This window comes from Rattus rattus, chromosome 18, assembly GCF_011064425.1.
Source record: "Rattus rattus isolate New Zealand chromosome 18, Rrattus_CSIRO_v1, whole genome shotgun sequence".
NCBI classification, from domain to species: domain Eukaryota; kingdom Metazoa; phylum Chordata; class Mammalia; order Rodentia; family Muridae; genus Rattus; species Rattus rattus.
Genome location: NC_046171.1, coordinates 24,627,040 through 24,653,134, shown reverse-complemented (window position 1 = coordinate 24,653,134; position 26,095 = coordinate 24,627,040). Strand labels below are relative to the sequence as shown.

General features: G+C 36.5%; 2 protein-coding genes across 4 annotated transcripts in view; both read right to left on the bottom strand.

Moving 5' to 3' along the window:
* Positions 1-26,095, bottom strand: part of P4ha1 (prolyl 4-hydroxylase subunit alpha 1) — a 1,160,453-nt gene that overhangs the window by 575,516 nt on the left and 558,842 nt on the right. The gene's annotated exons all lie outside the window — the stretch shown is intronic.
* Ranbp2 (RAN binding protein 2) overlaps positions 377-26,095 on the bottom strand; it is a 49,864-nt gene continuing 24,145 nt past the window's right edge. The window contains 12 exon segments of the mRNA XM_032888374.1: positions 377-884; positions 1,393-1,727; positions 1,854-2,127; positions 4,184-4,329; positions 6,275-6,376; positions 8,088-8,289; positions 11,752-11,930; positions 12,454-12,540; positions 13,248-13,418; positions 15,694-20,461; positions 21,262-21,356; positions 25,856-25,991. Coding sequence (XP_032744265.1) covers positions 579-884; positions 1,393-1,727; positions 1,854-2,127; positions 4,184-4,329; positions 6,275-6,376; positions 8,088-8,289; positions 11,752-11,930; positions 12,454-12,540; positions 13,248-13,418; positions 15,694-20,461; positions 21,262-21,356; positions 25,856-25,991 — 6,801 coding nt within the window. The 3' untranslated portion in view covers positions 377-578.

The following is a 26,095-nucleotide window of genomic DNA, read 5'->3' as shown; positions in this document are numbered from 1 at the left end:
TTAAGAAAAGGCAGTATCCTACTTAAAAGTTAATTTTAACTATACAGGAGCATAAAAATTCCAGAAGAGCACTTTGGTTAACTCTCATCTTCTGTGGCTCTATCATTCATAAGTTGAGTCTATACATAGATGAGCACAGGAATAGTTTTATATATATATATATTTCAAATCTAAAATAAAGTTATCTGCATTGTGGTCCCCTTATTCAATAAGTACCATGCAAGAAGTCCAGATATCTTAACAGGAATTAAAATAAGATTGCATATATATCATATTCCTTCAATAGTCTGGGAAATTCTATTGCTTTTAACAAAATTAGTATTAGCCATTCTAATACAGATATGTCAGGAGTACATAAAAACAAGTACACCTGAAATACACCAGTGTTTAAACTTTTATTTCACACCATGCAAGATCAATTACACACTAAAAAGTGACAACAGCTATAAGCTACAATTTTACATTTATACATCAGAAACGTCTGTTTTCAAAAGGTGAACATAATTACTATACTGTCTGTAACAATTAAGCATAAATTCAACTGCTTATATAGATAAAATCCACTGTGAAAAATTATTTTATAGCTGTCCACATTCTGTGATACAAATTCTTCTACTAACAGACCCTTTAGGAGAACCAAACGATTCAATCTTTCTCACAGTATCCATGCCATCCTTAACAAACCCAAACACTACATGCTTAAAGTCCAAATGTTCTGCTTTCTTCAGTGTTATAAAAAACTGAGAACTGTTGGTATTCTGGCCACAATTGGCCATGGATAGTAAGCCAGGACCAGTGTGTTTTAAATCAAAGTTTTCATCGTCAAATTTATCTCCATAAATGGACTGTCCTCCTGTTCCATTGTATTTGGTAATATCTCCTCCCTGAAAACAAAAAGATCTTTCTGTTAATACTGATTCAAACATTGAAACACACAGAAATCAGTCTGATGGGGTAAATCATGAATGCTCTATTTCTTTAAGAATGCATTTGACAGCAAGGCAGTAGTGGTGGTGCACACCTTTAATCCTAGCACTCAGAAGGCAGAGAAAGGTAGACTTAAGTTTGAGGCCAGCCTGGTCTTCAGAGTGACCTTCAGGACAGCCAAGAGAACATAGAGAAACCCTGTCTCAAAAGAAATTTTAAAAAATCTGAAAACTAAAAGATATGTTTTGTTGTTTTGTTTTCAGTGGGCAATCAGGGGCAGACACTAAGCATTAGAAATTTGGAGCCTTTCAGACTGAATGTTTGAAAAGGAGTAATATCCAATTACAGTGTGGGAAAACTGAAAATTCACAAGATGTGGATAAGGGCAAGAAGAAATACCTTCCCAAGTCCGTGTGGTCTAATTTTACCAGATATCATGATGTATGTATGTACAGTAACACTTACTTGGCAAATAAAATCTGGAACTACTCGGTGAAAAATGGAGTTCTTAAAACCAAAGCCCTTCTCTCCAGTGCATAATGCCCTGAAGTTCTCAGCAGTTTGAGGAACGATATTTGAAAATAATTCCATGATTATCCGTCCTAGAGGTTCACCATCCGCACAAACATCAAAAAACACCACAGGATTGGTCTCCTTTGATAATTCCGCTGCAAGGGATACTTGTCCATTCTGGAGTTTCATTATATTTTGTTGACATTCTTCAATTTTTTTCTTAAAACACTCAGTTATTTCCTTTGTCTTAAATCTCACTGCAAGCTGTTCTATTTTTGCTTCTCCATCTGTTAAAAGGAGGTGGGGGTGGGGATGGGAAGACCTTAATATTAAAGTTACTTACAAAGCATGTGTATGTTATAGATATCAGAAAAGTCAAACAAATTAAAAGGCATTTGAATGTACACACTCACCAGCATAATCTGAGGCAGTCCAAACTAAAGCATTGTTTGAAAAATTTAAAGGTTTTAATTCCATGGCTTTGGTAATAACATGGTTTGCACACACTTTAAAAACTTGGTCTCTTCTCATTAGGATCCGATAATAATTCTTCACCGAATGCCAAAGAATCTTTATATCTCCAATACCTCTCTCCTTCCACTGACTGACATCTCTATCCCATCTATAAAGTTTGGCTCTCTCTTTGAACAAAACTTCTTCATCTTCTTCTCCAGATTTCACTTCTACCTATGACATAAGATGAGAATAACTTACATAAACAGCTAGTTATAACAAATGTCATTAACCAATGCCAAAAGGTTTTACAATATGGTATCTAATAGCCTACACTAGTAATATATCTGACTTGGTTAAGCATTAACGTGATTTATTAAAAAGTTTATCACTGTGGAAGAAAATGCCTTTAAAAGGTCGAGAGGTTTCAAAAATGTTGATTCTTGCCAAGCATGGCAGTATTCAGCAGTAATCCCAACAATGGAGTGGAAGGTCAGTTCAAGGTCAGTCTGAGCTGTATGAGACCAGTAAGAATGTGGTTCTTTGCATGGGTGATCAGCAATCCCAGCACTCCAGAGCCTGAGAGACAGATTACCACAGGTTTGAGACCACTCTGGGTTAGTACTGTATAACAATATGCTGTCTGGAAAACTAACCTCACACCCAAGTGTTCTGTTTTTATGGCATTTTATGAGTATGGCTGTTTTGCCTGCATGTGTATTTATGCATTAAATTCTTCCATTGCCCCGATGCCAAAAGTAGGTATAAGATCTCCTGGAAGCAGAATTACAGGCAGTCATTAGCCTCCATGTGGGTACTGGGAATTAGCCACTAAGCTCTCCCTCCAACCATTTTTAATTTTCTTAAAAGATGTACTTTACTTTTAATTTATGTATAAGTCTATATGCGAGTGTGTGCATATATATGCATGCAGATGATTACAGAAGCCAAGGGCATTGGATTTCCCCTGGAGCCAGTTAGAGGCCGTTGTGGATGCTGGGAACCAACAACAGTACAAACATCACCTGTGAGCAGATCTCTCAGCCACAGCAGTGCTGACTCTCTTTTTCTTTTTTAAGATTTATTTTATTATGTATATAGTGCTCTGGCTGCATGTATGCATGCAGGTCAGAAGATTGTTATAGATATTATTATATATTTCATTATAGATGGTTATGAACTGCCATGTGGCTGCTGAGAATTGAGCCCAGGTTCTCTGGAAGAACAGTCAGTGCTCTTAACTGCTGAGCCATTTCTCCAGCCCAGCAGTGCTGATTCTTGTAGTGTGATGGTAACTGAGACTGAAAATGGACATGAGAATTTTCTAAAATAATGTCTTCTCTATTTCACCCCTAAAATTGTTTTATAAAGATGAACATGATCTCCTAATGATATAACAAAAATACCGATGGCTGAGCAAGATGGCCAGCAGTAAACATGCATGCTAGCTACACAGTCCTAAAAACCTGTGCCAAAGCCCTAGAGAGCTTTCCCGACCTCCACATAACACCATGTACAATACCTGCTTGTGTTCTCGCAGATGCTCTGTGCTATGTACACACTCTATAAACACACACAAAGATGCACATGTGTGCAGGGAAAAGCTAAGTGGGCCCCAAGTACTAACGTGCTTACTAACACGAGCAAAGCCCTGGATTGTATCCTCCGCAGTACACCCAAAACTACCTCAAAACAATTCCTACAAAAAGGCTGGAAATCTGGGTTGGAGAGATGACTCAGCAGTTAAGAGCACTGGATATTCTTCCAGAGGACCTGGGCTCAATTCTCAACAACTGCATGGCAGCTCATAACCATCTATAACTCCATCTGTGTGAAACTCCAGTGCAAAGGTATATGACACCCTCAGGGAATATGACCATAGGCACACGCATGGTACACAGACATGCATGTAGGCAAAAGACTATACACATAAGATAAATAATTTTTAATAAGTCTGAGGCTAGAAAGATGGCTCGGCAGTTAAGAGCACTGACTGCTTTTCCAGAGGTCCTGAGTTCAAATCCCAGCAACTACTTGGCAGCTCACAACCATCTATAATGAGATCCGATGCCCTCTTCTGGTGTGTCTGAAGACAGCAACAGGTACTTATATATAATAAATAAATAAATCTTTAAAAAAAAATAGAAAAAAGTCTGGAAATGTAACAAATAGAACATAATGTTTAACTGTTCTGGGGAAAAATGTAGACAGCAGTATTTAAAGAAAAAATCAAACCAGGGCATAATTTTACACGCCATTACTAATCAACTGTTCACTTCCTGGCCCTTACCTCTGGTAAGGAGACTATGGGTTCAAAGTGGATGTCCTCATTGTGAACTACGTCTTCATCACTGCCATCTTCATCGTCACCATCTTTACTCGTAGTCTGTGTTCCAAACACAGCTGCTCCAGTGTTTGCCCACTGGAAATTTTTATCTAATAAATAAATTAGGCTATTTAAACAGTGAACTCTTAAAATTTTTATAAAAAATAATTTTGCATTTTGTAGATTACTTTTCAATGATGAAATACATCAGTACATGTAATTTTCAACAATGTCTGTTTGAGGTGTTTAAAGTAATATAATTCTGGCAATTTCAACAACTATGGAATACAATTCATGATTGTGGTGTATTTATAGGTTAAAAACTATTTTAAGAAAGAAAGTGCCAGACTGAGTGGCCCAAATCTTTAATACTAATACCCAGGAAGAAGAGGTAGGTAGATTATCTGTGAGTTCAAGGTTAGCCTAGTTTATACACAATGAGTTCCTACAGCCAGAGCTATTATAGTGAGACCCTGTCTCAGAACACCAAAAAGGAAGAAGAAAAGAGAAAAAATGCAAAACTAAAGGATTCAACACAGAAGAAAATAAATACATTGAAGAAAATAAAATATAAGCAAAGCAGGGAACTGATAAAGCCAAAATCTACTTTTGGCTTCATGCTTCCTATGTTAACAAAACAAACAAGGAAAGAGATAGTGAAGAAAGGCTGCAATGACAATATGCTGCAATGACGAGGCTTGCCTGATATCTAAGTTCTCTCACACTCAGTGACCAATACTGGTAATAAGCAATCACTACCAATTTTCATTTGGCTTTTTTCTGGGGGTGGGGATGAGGCGGTAAGTACACCTACTGTTCTGGTCTACTTACTCACTCACTACTCTTTTAATTCTAATCTATTAAATACGTTAAAACTAAAGTTTAAAGGCTTGGTATCACCTTTAATCCAGCATGCAGGAGACAGATCTTTGTGAGCTGAAGGCCAGTCTAGTCACATTAAGAGTTCCAGTCAGGTGAGGACACATAGTAAGACCCTACCTCAAAAGACAGTAACCGGGCATAAGTAAAATATGAATTCTTATCAATATTTTTGTCTCCTTTTTTTTTAAGACAGGATTTCTCTGTGCTGCAATAAAAATACATTTCTTTTTTTCTTTCTCTTCTTCTCTCTTTTTTATTTTATTTATTTATTTATTTATTTATTTATTTATTTATTTATTTATTTATTTATTTATTTTTTGAGACAGGGTTTCACTATATAGCCCTAACCATCCTGGAACTCTCTCTGTAGACCAGGTTAGCCATGGCCTCACAGAGAGACCAGTCTCCGCTTCAAGAGTGCATAGATTAGAGGTGTGCACTACCACTGTCTAGTTCTATCACTCGTTTCTAAAACTTTAATGTGTTTCTATAAGTAGCATGAACTTTAAAATGTATAAAGACCTAAGTAGGACTAAAATCTCAAATTGTATTATTTTAGCATTCTAAAATTTATTCTCTAAACATCTTAAAGAATAGTTTAAATGGTGCTATATTCACAATACGAAAGATCTTATGAATAAAGAGAATGAAGTCTAATGATGATAAGACTTGAAACAAATAGCACCTGCATGGCAGCTCATAACCATCTCTAACTTATAAGATTTGAAACAAATCTCTAACTCCAGGTCCAGAGGATTTGCCCTCTGAGGGCACTGCATACATGTGACAAAAACACTCAAACACAAATAAATCTTAAAAATATAAACACCACTGATAAATAAATGAGAAAGTACACTAATTTGTAACTTACTTTAAACACAATAAATTTGCACAACCCTAATGCAGAGATCCAATTTGTCTTAAAACCAAGTCAGGGTTATTCCAAAACTGAAAAACATACATGTATATGAGAAAGAAAGGGCTATCAGTATTGATAAGTTAAGAGAAAACTCTTATAGCTATTATCATCAATGAGAGAATGTGCAATCCTAATTACTAAAAAAGCAAACCAAGGGCAGGGCCGTTCCATTTACACTCACAACATGAAAAGGACTGCTTTTTTCAGATACACATGGCTGACACCAATATTAGTGTCATTCCTCTTGATCTTACCTTTAGGACCAAAAGCAAAATCTCCAGAATTACTTGAAGCCAAGTCTGCAAATGACAGGCCTGTACCACTTCCAAATCCAAATAAAACAGTCTTGCTTTCCCCTGACAAAAGGAAGAAACAATTTCCTGTTTGAGTTGAGATAGACTCAACTATTTCCAGAAGAAACAGAACTCAGTACTCTAGGTGAGGCAGGGTATAAAATACACTTTTTATATTTAGTATTTACTCTTGTAGAATGCCTTCAAATTCAAGACTAATTTTTCTGAGTTGTGTTTTTCAAACTGTGTGTGTATACATATATATGCATATATATGTATTTGTGTATATATTCATATACATACATGTATGTTTATGTATATATATACACATATGTATATATAATCTATTATTTAAAGAGTTATTTTATTTTTTTCAATACACTGTTGGTCTCTTCAGACACACCAGAAGAGGGCATTGGACCCCATCATAGAGGGTTGTGAGCCACCAAGTAGTTGCTGGGAATTGAACTCAGGACCTCTGGGAAAGGAATTAGTGCTCTTAACTGCTGAGTCATCTCTCCAGGCTCTACAAACTATATTTAAGTTACAAAATACATCCAATTTCAAGGTTACTCGGTAATATTACCTTTACAGGTACTATGCCCAATGAACACCAATCCAAAACCTAAACCACAATCACTTCACAAATCCACTGAGGTACACAAGTTCTCTTTATCAAGGTTCTTACACACTCAAAGGTAAGATCTTAGAAAAAACATCTATACTAAACATTTTTTAAAAGATTTATTATTTTTAATTGTGTGTTTCTGCATGTGTGTGAGCAAATAAATGCACATGAGTACAAGCTCCCAGAAAGAAGAGGGCTAAGGGTGTGAGTTAGCCGCCTGCCATGAGTGCTGGCCACTAAACGCTGCATGAACAGTAGGCACTTCTCAATTTTTCTGTGTTCTTTACATTTAGACACCTTGTCTAAATTCCACTCGTTTCATGATCTCTGAAATTGCTTTGGCCTACTTACTTTTACCTGAAAACAGTGCTTTTGGTTGTGAAGTTATTTTTCTTGTCCCAATATATTAAGTAACATAAATATGCTATTTGTGACCTATGCTGGGATTAGTTCTGGACAGGAGACGATAAATACTGTCCATGTATAAAGAAACACAATTCCCAAAGACACTCCTTCCAACCCAGAAAAACTGAGACACATAGTAACATTAACAGCAATTACTGTAAATGACAAGTGAGTTTTATAGCTTATACAGATTTTAGTATCATAAAAATCTTAAGCTTCTACAGTAATAATCTATAACTCAAGCGCCCTGAGTATGTTTGGGTAAAATTAATACATAACTCAACACAACAGTCGCGTAACACCAAGAAAATGACTATGCAAGCAAATTACTCTTATGCAAAGAGGTCGATCATAATGCTCTCTATTCTCTAATAGCTTCAAATCAAGTGCTAGGTTGAGTGTGTCAGTGTACATCTTTACTCCCAGCACTTGGAAGCAAAGGCAGCCAGATCTCTGTGAATGTGAGGCCAGTCTGATCTACAGAGTGTTCCAGGTCTGCCAAGGTTACACAGAGAGACTCTGTGTTTAAAAAATAAAATATACCAAATGATGAAATGTCACTATTTACTGTTTCATTTATTGAGAAGGAAATATTACTTGTTTGATTACTGTGACAAATAATTATGCTCCTATATTCACCTTAAACATTTCCAACTAAGTTCTCAGAATCTACTCTATTTTCTCAAGCACACGGGCAGTATTATATATACTGCATAATATAAACACATGATCATCTTTTACCTTGGCTTGGGAATTCCATGTCAGTTTCTTTTTTAGTGGACAAATCTACAGGCTTGTCCATAGTCCCAGGGACAGGAGATGAGCTACTGTGTTTGGTATCGGAATCGGGTTCTTCAGACTTAGAGCCATCAGGGTTTGTTGCTTCAGTCTCACCTGTCTGCTCAATACCAACTGTGTTAGTCACTTTCTCACTCTGGGATTTCTACAAAGAGGAAAGAAACAAAACACATCATCCTCTACAGCCATCAAAAGATATAGAAAAATAGTAAATGGTTTCTATAAAGTTTGGTGTGTTTTAAAGATTTACTTATTTTATGTAATGAGTACACTGTAGCTGTCTTCAGACACACCAGAAGAGGGCATCAGATGGTTATGAGCCACCATGTGGTTGCTGGGAATTGAACTCAGGACCTCTGGAAGAGCAGTCAGTGCTCTTAACCACTGAGCCATCTCTCCAGCCCCTGGTGTGCGTTTTATGTCTTTACAGTAACCACTGAAAAGGCAGGAAAATTAACAGAAATAAAAACCAAGAAGGGACAGGCAAAATTTAAAATGAACAGTAAACTTAGAACCAACCCCTGTGATTAAATGAATGTCAAATGGTCTAAGCACTAGTAAAAGATTATTCTATTGGGTTTGTTTGCTTGCTTGTTTGTTTTTACTACAGAAAACACAAAGGTTGGAGAGTTATCTTGGTAGCCATGTAGCAGTACATCAACTGCAAGGCCCTGGGAAAAGAATACACACAACAGGACATTAAGAGGAGGAGAGTGAAAAGTTAAAGGGATGGGGGCATAATGATGAAGTTAAAGATTAATATCTCATAGATATTCAAAAAGACAGAATCTTTATCAAACAAAGCAGAGTTAAGAAAAATTACAAGTGATAAAGAAGCATGATCAAGATGAAAAGATCAATTTACTCTCCTAGAATGGCAGGATAAGAACCACCTTAAATATTTTCCTCCATAAACAATGAAAACACAAAGAACGATCAAAATCAACTCTTTTTGTCTACTCTGGAAATTAACCAAAAAAAACCCACAACAACCTAAGGAATTGTTTAAAATGAAACTATGAACTGAAATTAAGGGGGGGAAGGGTGCTGTTTTTATAGCACTAAGCTACTCTCACTCCTTTTTCTGTGTACCCTGTTTTAATTCATAAAAACAATACATGGAACAATATAACTATAAACTAATAAAACTATAAATATACTCATAGACCATGAATCACTAGCAAAGCCTTATATACAAAGTCACTATACAACTGTCCAATGGATAGGTAAAAAGCATAGCACAGAAGTCCTTTGACCTGAATAGAAATGACAGCAACACACATTAAAACTTGTGTGCCTAAGTAACACTGAAGGGACAATAGTATTTGTATAAACATTGTGCTCTTAATCTTACCTCTGTACTCATGCTTCTACATAGAGAAATAGAAAAACAGCAAAGTAAACCCAAGGCAAGAAAGATATAATAAAGAGCACAAATCAATGGAATTTAACAAAGAGAGGGATGAAATCAAAATCTGTTCATACCATGGGGTAAGGGGGCAAGAACCATAAAAAACGGAAAGGTCAGAAATGGGGAGAGAGGAGCAACGTAAGGCAATAGTAAACAAGACAAACTCATGAAATGGACACACCCTCTACCAGATCCCAAAAAACAGCAAAGAGGGTTAGGTACTTCAATAACACAAGCATTAAGAGACTGAAAATGGATGCCAGATCTACATTGTGTGGCAACCACCCACAATCCCAGCACTCTGAAGAGGAGAGGAGAAGTTCCCAGGAAGGTCAAAGCCAGCCTGTACTTACAATGGGGCCCTGTCTCCAACTAAAACTCATTCAGTAACAAAGAGGTTAATAACCTAAACAGATGTTTGGAATAGTGCTTCCCATTTAATTGTTTTCAAGGTCTTAAGAAAACACCAATCCTGGTATGGTTCCTTTAGTTAAAACTATCAAACACTTACTAGGAAACAACATCAATCAGACAAAATCTCTTTTTGAAAATAGCCTAGTGGTGTGGCAGAGACAAATGAATCACTGATTAACCTAGCCTGGTCTACAGAGTGAGTTCCAGGACAGCTACAGCCAGGCCTACACAGAGAAACCCTGTCTTGAACGCCCCCGCCCACCCCCAAAAAGAATATAGTAGCACTCAAAAGTATTTCCTATGGGCTGGAGAGATGGCTCAGCGGTTAAGAGCACCGACTGCTCTTCCAGAGGTCCTGAGTTCAAATCCCAGCAACCACATGGTGGCTCAAAACCATCTGTAAAGAGATCTGATGCCCTTTTATGGAGTGTCTGAAGACAGCGACAGTGTACTTATATATAATAAATAAATACAAAATCTTTAAAAAAAAAAAAAAAAGTATTTCCTAATTTATTTGCTATAGTACCATTAGCTTTTTTTTTTTTTTAAATGGTGGGGTTTCACTATGTTGACTGGCCTGGAAGTGAGATGTCCACATTTGCTTCTACAAAACTAAAGATGTGGACTATCACTTCCAACTCAGAATTAAGTTTTAATTTTTATTTGTGTGTATGTGAGAGATTATGTGTAAGTGAGTTCAGGGTACCCAAAGAAGCCAGAAGAAGGTATTTGGATCCTGATGATGGTGTGTCAACTGACTGACATGGGTGTTGTAAAGTGAACTCCAGTCCTCTGCAAGTGCATACACTTAAATTCTAAGCTATCCATCCAACCCCACTACTGGTTTTTATATGGAAGCAAGGAACATCCACTTTTAAGAACAGCAACAAAATTTACCAAGTTGAATTCTTTCCTAGGAATGCCAGAACCATCCACAAACTGAAAAAAAGAAAAAGAATTAAAAAAAAAAAAAACCAAACAAACAAACAAAAAAACCTATCATGGGGTTGGGGATTTAGCTCAGTTGCCTAGCAAGGGCAAGGCCCTGGGTTCGGCCCCCAGCTCCAAAAAAAAAAAAAAAAAAAAAAAAAAAAAAAAAAAAAAAAAAACCTATCATTTCAGCCAAGACAGACAGTAAGAAGGAACTCCACTCAATATTCGGATTAAGAACTCTTACTCATCAGAGACCTTAGGACACTCAATCCTCAACATAATGTACCTATAAAATTCATTCTCTCAGGGCTCAGGGAACCCTGTTGAAGAGGAAACAGAAAAAGTGTAAGAGCCAGAGTGTGTGGAGGACACCAGGGGAACAGCGCCTGCACTCTTATCCCTTAGCAGTGTTTATTTTCTAATGATGGACAAAGTAGATCTAGATAGGAGAGGGAAGAGAAACAGGGAGGAACTGAAGGAGGGGAAAATGGAAAATGGTAATCAGGATACATTATGTGAGAAAAAAACATTTTCAATAAATGAGGAAAACAGGAAAAAAAAACTTGCTAATATTAGCTACAATTTAACTGTTAAGAAAAGAAATTTTAAAGCAAATTTTGTTTATATCTGCAAAGACTCCTGGTGGTGTTTTAACTGACATGATACTGAGCCTCGGATTCAATACCCTAACCATTTTCAGTGTTCTCATTCATGAATAGTAACATGGCTCTCCATTTACAGAATCTGGCACTTGTGTTTGCTAAGGCCAAGTATTAGACTGGACAGTAAGATTTAAAATGTACCAACAGAGGCCAGAGAATGGAAAGGCAACAATGGGGGCAGTCTAACCTGGGCTTCCTGAACTTTCCGAAGCTCTGACTGAAAATCCTCCCCATTTCCATTGTCCTCATCAGTGTCACTGCAGACTCCACAGAAAAATGTAGGCGGAAGCTTTAAAGTATCTGCTTTTGCTCTCTCTTCAACTGTTGGCTTCTTCTCCCAAACAATAACACATTCCTTGTCATTATCTGAAAAAGCCAAACAACACAAGCAAAGACACAATCAGAAACCCAACCAGTCCATAACTGTCAGTCTGCAGGGTTTTCAATACAATTTAAGGACCTCTGTATCAAGGACTATGAATGCTCATGACTACGAAAATCAACCAGTGAACCAGTGTTTTTCAACTAACATTAATCTCTGTTAATATTTTAAATGTATCCCATAAGTAAAACTAGACATAACATATATCAGAGTAAAAGTAAAAAGTACCTTTCAAAGACTAGACTTTTCCCAGGTATTGTGGCACATGCCTTAAATCCCAGAAGCAGTGAGGGAAGGAAATAGCTGTGAATTTAAAGCTAACCTGGTCTACAAAGTAAGTCCAGAATAGCCACAGCTCTGTTACACAGAAAAATACTGTCTACACACACACACACACACACACACACACACACACACACACACACACACACACACACACACACACACACACACAGAGAGAGAGAGAGAGAGAGAGACATTTAAAATATTAAAGTTGTATAAACATACCTGCTAGATTTTCTTCCAATGGTTTTTCTGAGTCATCCACATAGAGTTTTCCATTAAGTTTCTTGACAGCCATTTCAAAATCTTCATCTTCAAATACAATTGATTATATTGAGTAAAATAATTTTAGTAAGTAGGTTTTCCTATATACCAACCTAGAAATGACCTCCACTTCCTTTCCCTCTCTGTATCACATGGTCCTCAGTTCTGCCGATCTGGCCTTTGACCTCCGACTGCTACTACTAGCCTCCACTTGTGCTCCTCTCACACTTACCATTCTGTCATTTCCACACAGCTCACAATATGTGCTCACCCAGCCCCACGGATGATATTCTATATCACAGCACAAAGGATCTTACTGAGACTTTGAGGACGTTATCCTCCCTCTTTTGCTTTGAATACTTATGGAATTAGGATTACTTCCAATTTCGTCAAAACATCGGCCTGGCATATAATAACCATCTTTTTTTAAGGGCTTCTTTAATAAATGCCATTCTTCTGATGATTTCATCCACTGACTATTTTATATACACAGGCTAAATACCCACCTCTAAGGATATTGAGTCTGTTTCAATTTTGTTCCTTTTTTTGAGATGAGATCTCACTCTCTAACTCAAGCTAGTCTGAAACTCCCCATGAATATGAATTCATAAGCATCCTACCTTGACCTATCAGGTGCTAGGATTATAGGCATGAGCCATCACTTCGGGAAAATGTCAGGCTTTAAATAATTAATTAAACTTAATTTAATTAAGTATACTCCCGATTACTAAGATTATCAATTTAAGAATACTTACCATCCTCCTCTTCTTCACTAACATAACCTGGCCTATTCTTATAACAAAAGAAAGTTGAAGGAAGCAGAAGTTTCTCTGCAAGGGCTTTCTGCTCAGGAGTGGGAGTGAGTTCATACACAATGAGAATATCAGTATCTGAGGGAGGATCTTCAGGTTTATTCTTCTCTCGGGCTATAACCAAATCAAAACAACTGATAAGTCAACAGCCTAACTAAAAACACAAAGAACATGAAACTTATCTATGGGTTAAAACAGCACACTGATAAAATAAAAACAAATACTTTGGGGACAAACCAAGTTTTATAATGACCATGAATTTGAATTAGAAGCCTGGTTTAGTGTTCTATTAAAACTCTTATAGAATACAAAGCTTTTAAAAATCCTTTTACTAGTCACTGAAATTACTAATTTCTATAATGTAAAAAGTGTTGCTATAATCACATTCCGTACACTAAACAGTGATTCAGCCAAGTACCCATGCACTTACAACTGAGAAAGTACCTCAGTATTATCCAACATAGATATTAGTACACCCAGAGCCAGCCTTTATTAGTCCCTATAAAGAAAACAAACAACTTTTCTAACTGAAAAGGATGGGGGGGGGATGGCAGGTGATAGCATTGTATCCATTTTTTGCATCCTTTCAAGTGTGAAACAACCACTCTATGATGATACTTTATATATCAAGACAATTTCTGTGGCTAAAAACATCGCACCCACTCCCATCTGATAAAAGAACAAAGATTTAGAGAGAAAAAGGAACCCTATACATAAAAGTCTGTTCTGATATATTAAGAATCTCTAGCTCACAGGTACTGATAAACTGGTGTCTTAAACCAGTCATGAAATATGTATGTGCCAACCACTACAAGGGAAATGTCCTCTAAAGCTTCCCTATCCATATGGTAGCCTACCCATATATGACTTCTTAACACTTGAAAGATGGCTAAGTCAAACTAAGATGTACTAAAAGTATGAGCACACATAGTGGATTCAAATGGCTTCGCATTAAAAAAGAATGTAAATGCTGTTTGTTTTTTAAAATGGTATGCTGCCATTGTTATTTAAAAGTTGAAACATTCTGTATACACGTTATATTGAATAATTATTAAACTGATTTTCTTTTATGCTACCTATTTTAGTGTTTCGTTTTCTATGTTGCTCTCAGAATACTTTAGACATACTGATCATACTATATTTCTACTGGATGGCATTACTAAAGAGAACTGGTACCCATTTTTCTGTAAGGTCAAGATGAATGACTTGGACATACTTCCCTCATTTGCTCTTAATGGGCTTCTAGAAATTCTGCATTCTTATTACTTCAGTTAAGAAGCAAAACTTATATAAATGACCTGCATTATGTAAGGAGTATAAGTTATAGATGATAGCTATTAAAAATGAGGTCTGATTTCAAATATAGTCTCTAAACCCTAAATAAACATGTATTATATACATCCTGCTGCCATCCATCGTATCTAAATACTGGCAGACAGTAGTGGCTAAAGTCAACATTTAGAAAAAACAGGTCTTTATTAAACACAGTTAAATAGAACTTAAAAAGTTCAATGAAGCAGCAAGACAAAGACAGACATTAATTAAGCAGAGTTGAAAATGAAACAAAGATGGCATAACACATAGACAACAACCAGATAAAAATTTTCAAGTAATATTAAAGGCTGTTACATCACCACTCAAAAAGTATGTTTTATAAAATGTCATTCTTTAACATGCACATTGCAGTGTTAAGTATTCCCAATTCATACAGCCACAATTATTTGGCTACCAGCTAATAGTCACCTCACACTGAGAATGCTAGCTCTCTATACCTTTGCTCTCAGGTTGTGAGGTAGGGATGCTGGTCCAAAAGGCCATTGGATTAGATTTAAAAAGGCTAAAATTAAATCCTAGGAAAATAAAGAATATTTTGGGTTTTTTAACATCTCATGAAACAAAATAAATGGTTTAAAAAATTCAGACCTCTCATTTTATCCCAATCTGGTTGTCTTACATGTTCATTTTATGCACAAGGTCTCTTTCTTTGCTAACTGAATAAATGGTGGCAATACTAAATACTAACTCATAAATCATAATGCAACTTCTCAATAACATGCTTCAAGTGTTTTTTTAAAATAACACAACACTGAAGAATCAATATTTAAAAGACTCAATACTCATGATTCAAATGTACAAGTCTTTGTACTATACTAGGTTCTTTGACACTGCTTTATAATGATACTGTCTCTCCAATTGCTGAAATGAATCTCTTATGATGTTAGTTTGAATTCTCACAAGTTTATTTAGAGATTAAACTTGTCTTTTCAAATACTTTTGAATGTTTATAAACTAGTGTTTATGACAACTTTGACTAAAATGAGTTTCCTATAAAGAGTCAAAGGTAAACATCTAAAAAAAATCTACTTAACTGTAAAGACTAAGTACTTACCCTTTTCTGGTGTTTTAAACGTTGAAGAGGTCTCTTTTGAAAAGGCAATGAGATTCTTGACTTTGCCATCAGAAGATTGCTTTATGTCAGAGTTCAGTGGCAGCTCGCCTTTGTCAGGGTCTACTTTCCCTTCAGATCCACTCTGAACTATTGAACTAATTTCACTATTGACATTTTTCAAAGGTGCATTAAAACTAAATCCAAACAAAGAACCAGTGGCTGAACTGTTGCCAAATGCAAATGGCTTTGATTTTTCACTACTAAAAATGCTTTTAACAGATTCAGAGCCAAACACAAACTTAGGAGGAGAAACTACTGCTTTTGGTGTTGTTTCAGAAGTGCTAGATGTTTCTCCAGCCTCTGAAGTTGTATCTACTACCTCGTCTCCTTGAGTTAAATCTGTCCTTTCTCTTGTGGTTTCTTCTAAGACAGCAATAGCAATTTTGCCACATGGTGACTCTCTAGGGGTGCTCAGATGAGAAACATGAGGTGTTATCAAACAATCTTTTTCTTGTGCTGTTTTTGCTTCATCAAAAATTTTCTTAAATGAGTCTGCAACATCTTGTAGTTTAAAACGAACAGCCAAATGTTCTATTTTTCTTTCTCCATCTGCAAAATCACATGCAGTCCACACCCATACTCTTTCAGTCCCTTTCATAGTTTGCAAAGTCATATCTGGAGTTATCCTATGATTGGCACAAAGTTTTAATACCTGGTCCCTTCTCATCACTATGCGAACCTGTTTATTATCGTAATTCTGTAAAATTTTTATATCTCCAATGCCTCTTTCTTTCCACTGACCAACATCTTTATCATATCTGTAGAGTTTTGCTCTGTGACTAAAAACAACTTGTTCATTTTCCTCACCACTGGATACTTCAACTAGATCAGGTAAGGGAACAACAGGTTCAAAGTACTGTCCATCTCTCTCTTCTTCTTGAGTAACATCAGACTCTTCATCAGTGCCAACTGAAGTTCCACTCTGGTTCAACTTGGCAGGAGACTTAGATGGACTCAGAGCAGATTTAAAACTGAAGTTAAATCCTGTAGTTGACTCACCAAAGCGGAAGAGGTTTTTCCGCACAGGGCTGCTTGCCAATGGAGAAGCATGAACTGAGCTGCTGCTGACACTGTCATCCAAGGCGTCTTCCCGTAAGTCATAGTTATCCCATTCTAAGGCAGGCCCAGTGTTATCAGGGTTTTGCTTGACTGTAGTGTCTGAAGCACTGGAAGCATCTGCACCTGAACTTGTGTTCTCTTCCTCAGTCACTTTTGCTTGATCATTTGTCAAAAATGTTTTGAAATCTTTCAGTCCGCTCTTCATTTCCTCAGCTCTTTGTATTAATTTAGCAGCCCTGCCAGTATCTACAAGTTTATGGGGTGTCTGAAGTGGAATGTCTAAGAGAAGTCTTTGACACTCCTCAAATTTCTGCTTGAATTCTTCAGCTAGTTCTGGCGTTTTAAACTTTGCAGCCAATTGTTCCAGTTTAGCATCGCCATCTGAGAAATCACTGGCTAGCCACATCCATGCTCTATCTGACCCTGAGAGAGGCTTCAGGTTCATCGTAGTGGTTATCCAATGATTGGCACAAACTTTTAGTACTTGTTCTCTTCGCATCAGCATTCTTAGTTTACCATTGACTTCATTTTTGAGAATTTTTAAGTTCCCCAAACCTCTTTCTTTCCACTGACTTATCTCAGCATCAAATCTAAATAATTTCACCCTTTGAGAATACAAAACTTTTTCATCTTCTTCCCCTGTTACAAGTTCCACTTTTTCCGGCATCTGCACTACTGGTTCAAAATGGATGTCATCGCTGTCCTCGGTCTTATAGGCATCGTCATCTTTCTCAAGATCAGAAGTATTTGCTTTCTCAGCCACTTTGCCACTTTGTGATGAGAATAATTTTTCTCCTGCACCTGAAAATCCCTTGAAATTAGGGTCTTTCTTGCCAAACTGAAATCCTTCTCTTGAAGTTGACTTTGCAAGATCTGCAAAGGTGAAGGTGCTGCTTGTCTGACCAAAGACCACGCCACTACCATTCTTCTGACCACTAGTATCATGAGCTTGGAAACTAGGATCATTTTCAAGATGTTTCTCACTCTTCTTCTCTTGATTTCCCTTCTCCTGAATGCCAAACTTAAACCCATCAGCAGATACAGGAATGCAAAAACTAAATCCATCCTTGATTGACTTAAATTCTGTATTAGAAGAACCCTGAAAGGTGAAGGAAGGTGCTTTTTCTTGATCCACATGCCCAAATTTAAATTTCTGCTCTGAAATGCCAACTTTAAAATTCTTTTCTGGAAAGTTACTTTTGAATTCTGTTCCCACTTGACTTCCTGCAGATTCATTTAACTGTGACTTTGAGCCCACTGTGAAAGCTGAAGGAGCTTCTGCAATAGGCTTATGAGTTGGCTTGGAGGCATCACAAGACACACATTTTAGGGAAGAGCTCTCATTTTGTACAGAACAAACAGTACACTCCCACTCTCCTTCCTTTCTGGTAAACAAGCCTTCAAAACCACTCTTTGGAGATTTGCTTGTCTCTGAAGAGGCAGGAGCTGATACAGCAGATGTAGGCTGATTCTGCTTATTTGGATTCTGACAAGCAATACATTGAGAAGCACTTGCTTCATTTCGGACAAAACACAAGCTGCAATCCCATTGTCCTTCCTTCTTGGCGAACATGCCCTCAAATCCACTCCTGGTAGGCTTAGTCATCTCCGAAGTACCAAACTTGAAAGAGGGAAGTGCTGGAACAGTGGTAGATGAACTTGGTTTAACTGGATTCTGACAAGCAACACATTTTACAGCATTTGCTTCATTTCTCACTGAGCACAAACTACAATCCCACTGTCCTTCTTTCTTAGCAAACATGTCATCAAATCCACTCTTTGAAGTTTTACTTACATCTGAAGTACCAGCCTTAAAAGAAGCAGGTGATGAGACAGGAGCCTGTTTTGCTGGGTTCTGACAAGCAACACATTTTGTAGAGCTTGCTTCATTTCGGACTAGGCATATACTGCAATCCCACTGACCTTCTTTTTTAGAAAACACAGACCTGAAGTCACTGTCAGCAGACTTAGAAAGATCTCCCTGACCAAATTTGAAAGAAGTTTGAGCAAAGGAAGACCCATTTTTGTTAGCAGACTTTGTGTTCTGACATGCAATGCACCTAGATACAGTGGGTTCGTTTCTTACTAAACAAACACTGCAATCCCAATGACCTTCTTTATTTGGAGTCATCAATGCAAATCGATCTTGAGCATTTTCTGGGCCAGTTTTAGAAGCAAAGCCATTTTCAACTAATGGTGAACCTAGGAGCTCTTTGCTATTCGTTGGGTTTGTATTTTGGCATGATACACATTTCTTAGCAGTTGCAGCATTCTTAAACGAGCAGCTGTTACAATTCCAGAAAGGCCCTTCCTTCTTTACAATCTGGAATTCAAAGTTCAAGTTTCCACCATCAGATTTGCAAATGTCCTTGTTATCCTGAGTTGCAGGTTCTTTGACAATTCTAAGAGTATGATTTGCTGCTGTAGAGGCATTTGTTCCTAAGGCTTTTAAAATGTTCTGGGCCTCTTCAAATTTACACTTAAATAGTGCTGCTTCCTCAGGAGTTTTGAATCTAATTGCAAGCTGTTCTGGTTTGGGCGATTCATCTGCATAATCAAGGGCATGCCATACAAAAGATCTATCTGAGCCAGCATTTGGTGTCAGTTTCATATCGGGGCTTATATAATGATTTGCACAGATTTTTAATACTTGCTCTCGTCTCATCAGAAGGCGAATTTTACCAGATGTTTTGTGCCTTAGTATTTTTACATTGCCTATCCCACGTTCCTTCCATTCTTTGGATTCACCATCAAAACGGAACAACTTTGCACGATTGCAAAAGAATTCTTCTTCATCTTCCTCACCCGTTTTCACTTCTATCTTGTCAGGAAGAGGTACCACAGGCTCAAAGTGAGGACCATCATCCTCTTCATCTCCATGAGCACTTCCTCCATCTGTTTCATGACTTTTATTTGCCAGTTCTGAAGTAGGTGTTGTAAATATGGACTTTCCTGGACCGTGAAAAGTAAACATATCATCACTTCGACGAAAACCAAAATTTTTCTGCTGATTTGGGCCCATGTTTTCTGTAAGTGTACTTTTGCTTCCAAAACTGAATGTATTCCGAGACCCACCAGTTTGAGCTGATATTGGTTTTAGTCCACTATAGCCATCTCCTTGTAAAGGTTTATCTGAGGTCAGGAGACCTAAAAGACTTTCACTGTTACTGTAAGCTGTTGAAGGAGACTGTGTCACTACCTGTGGTGACGAAAATGTGAAGTCACCGTCATTTGATTTGAAATTTGAGTTAAATTTAAAGGGAGTTGGCTGTGTTGTATGTGCTGGTGTTGCCAAAGGTGGCCTTATTACTTCACCCTGCATGGGCTGAACAAAATTGGATTTTCCAAATTCTATAACCTTTGATTCTCCCGATCTTGAAGCATGAGCTACAAGTGGAGGCTTTGTGAAATACCCTGGTTCTGGCAAAGGTGGATTTGTGCTTGTCTGTTGAACATTGTAATTAAAGTAATCATCACCCCTGGGTGATAGAATTCCTGTTGCAGGAGACTCAAAACGCAAGGGAGGACCATACATTTCCTGAGAGAACATACAAGAAGATGAACTTTGCACTGGTGGTGTGTGCATCTGTTGTGAATATGCATAAATATGTTGTTGAGGTGGAAGCCTATTCATGCCATAAACTGGACCCTAAAAGAAAAAAAAAAATCAAAATACTTTATGGATTATTCTTAAACTATAAAAATCTACAAACTAATCAACTCTCACAACCCTCAAGTTAGAGTATCACTCAGCAGAAAGCACCAATGCACACAACACCTTAACGAGCACCAATGGTACTGCAAAGACAACCCGAATATATATTTGATAAGACAGCACCTTCAAAATCTGTACTTACAATGATTTAAAAAATATATTTTCTTCATTCACTAAACAATTACTAAAGGTTAACCATAATGATTATTACTAAAATTCATTAATCATTTATTAATATAACAACTAGGCACTGTTGTAAACATTTTAACTTACTTTAGGGGCCTCAAAAACTCTTATTAACTTTAGTATTATTCTCATTTAAAAATAGGTGGCCTAAGAGGTACACAGGTTTTAAAAAAAAAGTGCCAAGTTGACAGTGAGCATAAGAATAAGGATCTAAGTGTATCAGTGCATCCCCAGCTCTGTCCTAGACTATTACTGTCATAATATCCGGGTTGAGTCAATAGGGTGGCAATAAATCAGCTAACCAAGCAAGAATAACTAGCTTTATTCCTATCAAAACAGAATAACACAAGGGCCAAAACCACCCAGTCCTCCTACATTTAAAATATTCCAAATGTTCCAACTTATTGTTAATACAAAGATGACTAAGAAATGCCTAAATCAAACGTCACATATCCTCCAATACTGAACTACTCTTTTCAATTTCTTTAAAAGAAATCTAAACATTTAAAATGTAAATAGTTATAATTGTATAACTTTTCCTTTGTTACCTTTGTGGGAGTTACATTAGCTGCTGGTCTGAGAAGATACTGGGAATTATATGGAGGTGAAAGACTATAAAATAATGAAGGGCCAGTAGTTGAAAAAAAAAAAAAAAAAAAAAAGAAACAAACAAAAGAAAAGAAAAAGAAAACAATGTTAAAAGTCTATTCTACAGTTTAAAATACTACCTAGACAAGAATTATAAATATAAGAATCAAAGGAAGTTTTATTCAGAATTTTACATTTTTACACACTAACGTATACCATAAAGCAATTAGTAAACAAAGAACTCAAAAAAATTAAATGACAAAAAGAATAAAAAATAACACTGCTATTATCAATGAGAACAAATACTTAACAAACATGCCAGAGCAGGGCACAGTGACACATGCCAATTGATCTCCCACACTCGAAAAGTTAGGTAGATTTCTTTAAGTTTCAGCTAAAGCTACCTAGTGTGAGATCTTCTCTCAAACGAAAACAAAGAAAGTAAATGGTCCATCTAAGATCAGCAGAATGCAAAAGCACAGAACTGCTCAACATTAGGAAAAAAGTAATCAAAAAGGATTTAGTAGCCAAAATGCATGTGATGGCCTAAATATTTAAAAGAAAATCTACGGGATGACAGGACTGCAGAGTATGACTATTACTGAAATTTAAGCTTAAATGACCTAGTACAATTATGAAAAGGGTCCACGATAAGCATGAGGCCAACTACATAGCTCAGCAGGTAAAGATGGTCACCACATAAACCTAGCAATGACTTTAATTCTACAAAAAGAGTAAAGGTAGAGGGTTGTCTTCTGACCTCTACAGATGCTGTGGAATGTACACACACATACAAGCGCACGGACACACACACACACACACTTATACTAATGCAAAACTATAGTGGTATGCTTAATCTGTTCTATGACAGTTTTACCAGAACTAAAAACCAAAAGATCTTTCATACTGTACATGAAGTAAAAAACTGGAATTGTAAACAAGTAATTCTGAAAAAAGCAGTAAAAACTATAGAAGAAAAGTAAGTAGCTCTCCATGTTTGAACCTGAAAACCTAATGGAATGCTGTTTTAGAACTCCTGTGAGGAGGAAGAAACATGCAAGGAAACTACAAGTTGATTGACATGAGACAAGAATCTGAAAACTGGGTTTAACAGTTACCCACACATTCACATGGCAACTCACAACTGTCTGCCACAAGCACTGTATGCCTACAGAGCACATACATACATGCAGTCAAACATATATTTATATATACAATAAAAAGGAAATAATTTTTTTAGTCTACAATTAAAATTAGTTAAGTCTGACAGTGACTCAGTGGGACAAAAAATTAGAAGTTCATATAAACTTAATAAAAAAAATAATAATAATAAAAAAACCAGTATGTGAATAGACAATTCGGAAGGAAAATTCAAGAGACTACAAAGTGCAGAGCACGTATTATGTAAAAATATTAAAACTGGTAATATTTTGTTCTTATAACTCAGGCCAGGTTTTTGTACAGTTTACAGTTTTTGTATAATATAGAGTACAAGATGGTGCTATTAGGTACTAGTAATAAAAGCAAAAACAGAACTGCTAAAATGACTAGAGTTTGAGAGTATAGTTCAATTCAATTAAGCCCTAGGTTTAAGCTTCAGCACAATAAAATAAGAAGAATAAGATGAAATTTCTAAGATTCTAACCTTAAAAATGTGTCCAAACATTATTTAGAGGAGCACAAACTAAAACATTAAAAATAAGAATACTGGCAATATTTGCATATAAGGAAATATGGTCATGTGATCATTTGCATATGGTCAATAAACAGCATTTTCAAGGATTTTTTTAAAAAAATGTTTCAAATTTAAAGTAACATTTAAAAAGCATGATGTGTATACACACACAAACACACACATATAAATATAGTAACAATCTCATAAAATCATTTTAAGATCGAAATGACAATGTTCCAAATGTTTCGAAGAGGGAGGGGGTGGAGAGGTGGCTCAGCAGTTTAAGTTTCTAGAAGTACAAGGTTGGTAGCTCATAATTATTAACTCTAGTTCCAGGTGATCCGACATCTTCATCTGGCCTCAAGTACTAGGCACGCGTGGTACACAGACATACATGCAAACAAAACACCCATATACATAAAAGGAAACCATTTTAAAGACTTTGTTTTTAAAGGATAGTTAATTTTAGTTTTCTTTACATTGCTCAATATTTCCAAGTATGTTTACTTATCTTTACCTTCTAGGAATCTCATTTTTAGAAAACAAGAATTCTATCTTGTCTATTGTTACTATGAACATGAAGGGGGTGGAGAGAGCTGCCAATAAGCTTATGACCCTGTCATCAACAAGCAATTTTAAGGTTTTCAGAACTATAAAACAAGTTGTACTAGTCATCACAATTCTGTCATTACAAGAATGAGAAACATGAACGTTACATTTTTTTGCCTATGCACAGGAGAAATGCAAACAGTAACCAAAGAGAGGCTGAAGTAACCACTGCACACAGTCACTAATAAACTCTAGGCTGGCCAGCCTATTGTCCCGTGTAACATATGACATTTGAGTTTAACTTCACAAAACTTGGCTAAAACTTAGAAATCACTGTAAGAAGAAAACAGTGGGGGTTGAAGATTTAGCTCAGTGGTAGAGTGCTTGCCTAGCAAGTGCAAGGTCCTCAGCTCCAGAAAAAAAAAAAAAAAGAGAGAGAAGAAAACAGTGATTTCTTTAAGTGTGCCTCTATGAACCAAACACAAATTGTGCTTATCTAAATCTCACTCTAACCTTCCTGGTTTGAAAGCAATTAGAAAACAACATGCACTCAAGGGACCAGTGGTTCACACCTTCAATCCCGCCCCTCAGGCAGTGACAGGAGAATCACTGTAAGTCAGTGATTCTATATCATAGGCTCTAGAATAGTCTGGGCTCAAGTAAAATGCTGCTCACCTACCTCCCCAATCAATATACATTATTGTTCTAGTTAAGTATCTCTTGTCCAAATTTTTGGTGCCAAATGTTATTTCAGGCATCTGAATATTTACATATATATAAAATGTCGTAAGAATAGAATGCAAGTACTACTATATCCATCCATAGTTCATAAATTCATCCGTATACATCCTAAAGGTCTATGGATTTGTTTGAGACAGGGCCTTACTATGCAAGCCAGGCTGGCCTTAGACTTGTGATCTTCCTAGCTTAGCATCTCGAGGACTAGATTACAGGCATGTTTGCTACCACAGCATGCCTGGCAATTTTACACATTTTCAGTGAATATATTTTGACAACAACCTGTCATATGAATGTATGGTATAGGGTTTTTCCACTTAAAATACTGTGACAACACTCAAAAGTTTCAGGTTTTGAAGAATTTCAGATTTCATAATTTCAGAATAGGAATACCAGGAGGCATGTATCATACTGGAAAGTTGCTTCTGAATTAGGGGTAATTGACACATCTATGGGTAACTAGCTGTACAGTGATTAATAATGAATAACCCTTCTAAAGCTATTTTCTCGTCTATAAAACCAAGTTTACCAATAGTATTTACAAACCAGGAACTGTGATAAAATAACCTACAAAATGTACTTTTGCACATAGCTACCCACAAAAAAAAAAACCACTATTAATAACACTATTAGTGTTTACTACATAGTAAAAAATATTTCATAACTATCTGCACATACACAAAAACTCATAGTAATTATGTAAAGCAAGTATCATGAAAAACTTATTACAGAGCCAGCTGTGGGGGTGCATGCCTAGAAGTTGGTAGGAAGAGGCAGGTAAATGAGTTTTTTAATTTGAGGCCAACCTGGTCTACACAGTTGAGTTCCAGGCCAACCAGAGCTACATAGTAAAACCCTAAATAAGTAGACAGACAGACAAACAGCTATAAATAGATATGATAGACAGACAGAAAGGGTAACTAGTAAATAAATGGCAAGAAAGCAACTCATTATGAGTTTTCCTTTGAATAATCATAATGTTTCAAAATAAGGGCTGGAGAGATAACTTAGCAATTAAAGGCTAGGCTCACGATCAAAATAAATGAATAAAAAAACCATCAAAATAACTCAAGAGGTTTAAATTCTTATTAGGCACCTCTTAGTATATAACTATATTAGTTAACATGTTTCAATTTATGAAACATTTCACAGGATAGCTACAATGTATGTACATAAAAAGATTTAGCTTTAATATATTTAGAGTATTAAAACTTGTTTATTCTCTGATTGGATTTATAAAATTTCAGTGTACTAAATATAGTGTTTTTGTAAACAGTTAAGCAGATATAGTCTTTTTTTTTTTTTTTCCGGAGCTGGGGACCGAACCCAGGGCCTTGCGCTTGCTAGGCAAGCGCTCTACCACTGAGCTAAATCCCCAACCCAGCAGATATATTCTAGAATGTACAAAACCACAAACAAGTTAAATTCACAAGTTACCTATTTAAATAGGGCCAAGAGGACTGAGCTGGGGTATATAGAGATCAGAGTAGAACACCTATCTAGCAAGCATGAGGCTCCAGTTTAAGTCTTAGCACTATAAAAAAAGAAAGGTATTTTATTGGAATACAGGGTTTGTTTAGTTGCCAGCTCACCTGTTAGTGGAGCCCCATGAAAAGTTTGTGACCCCTGATACCCATCAGGAACTGGGTCTTGTCGGTAATGTTCTGCAGGCCAGCGATGAGGGGATGCAGAATTGTTGCTATTTAGCTTCAATTCCTGCATTTCTTTCTATTTAAAATAAAAAAAGAAGTAAGGAATGTTAAATGTTTAATTATATAATGCTGGAAACAGTCTTAGCAAACACTTAAATATTTTAAATGTAAGTGCTTGGT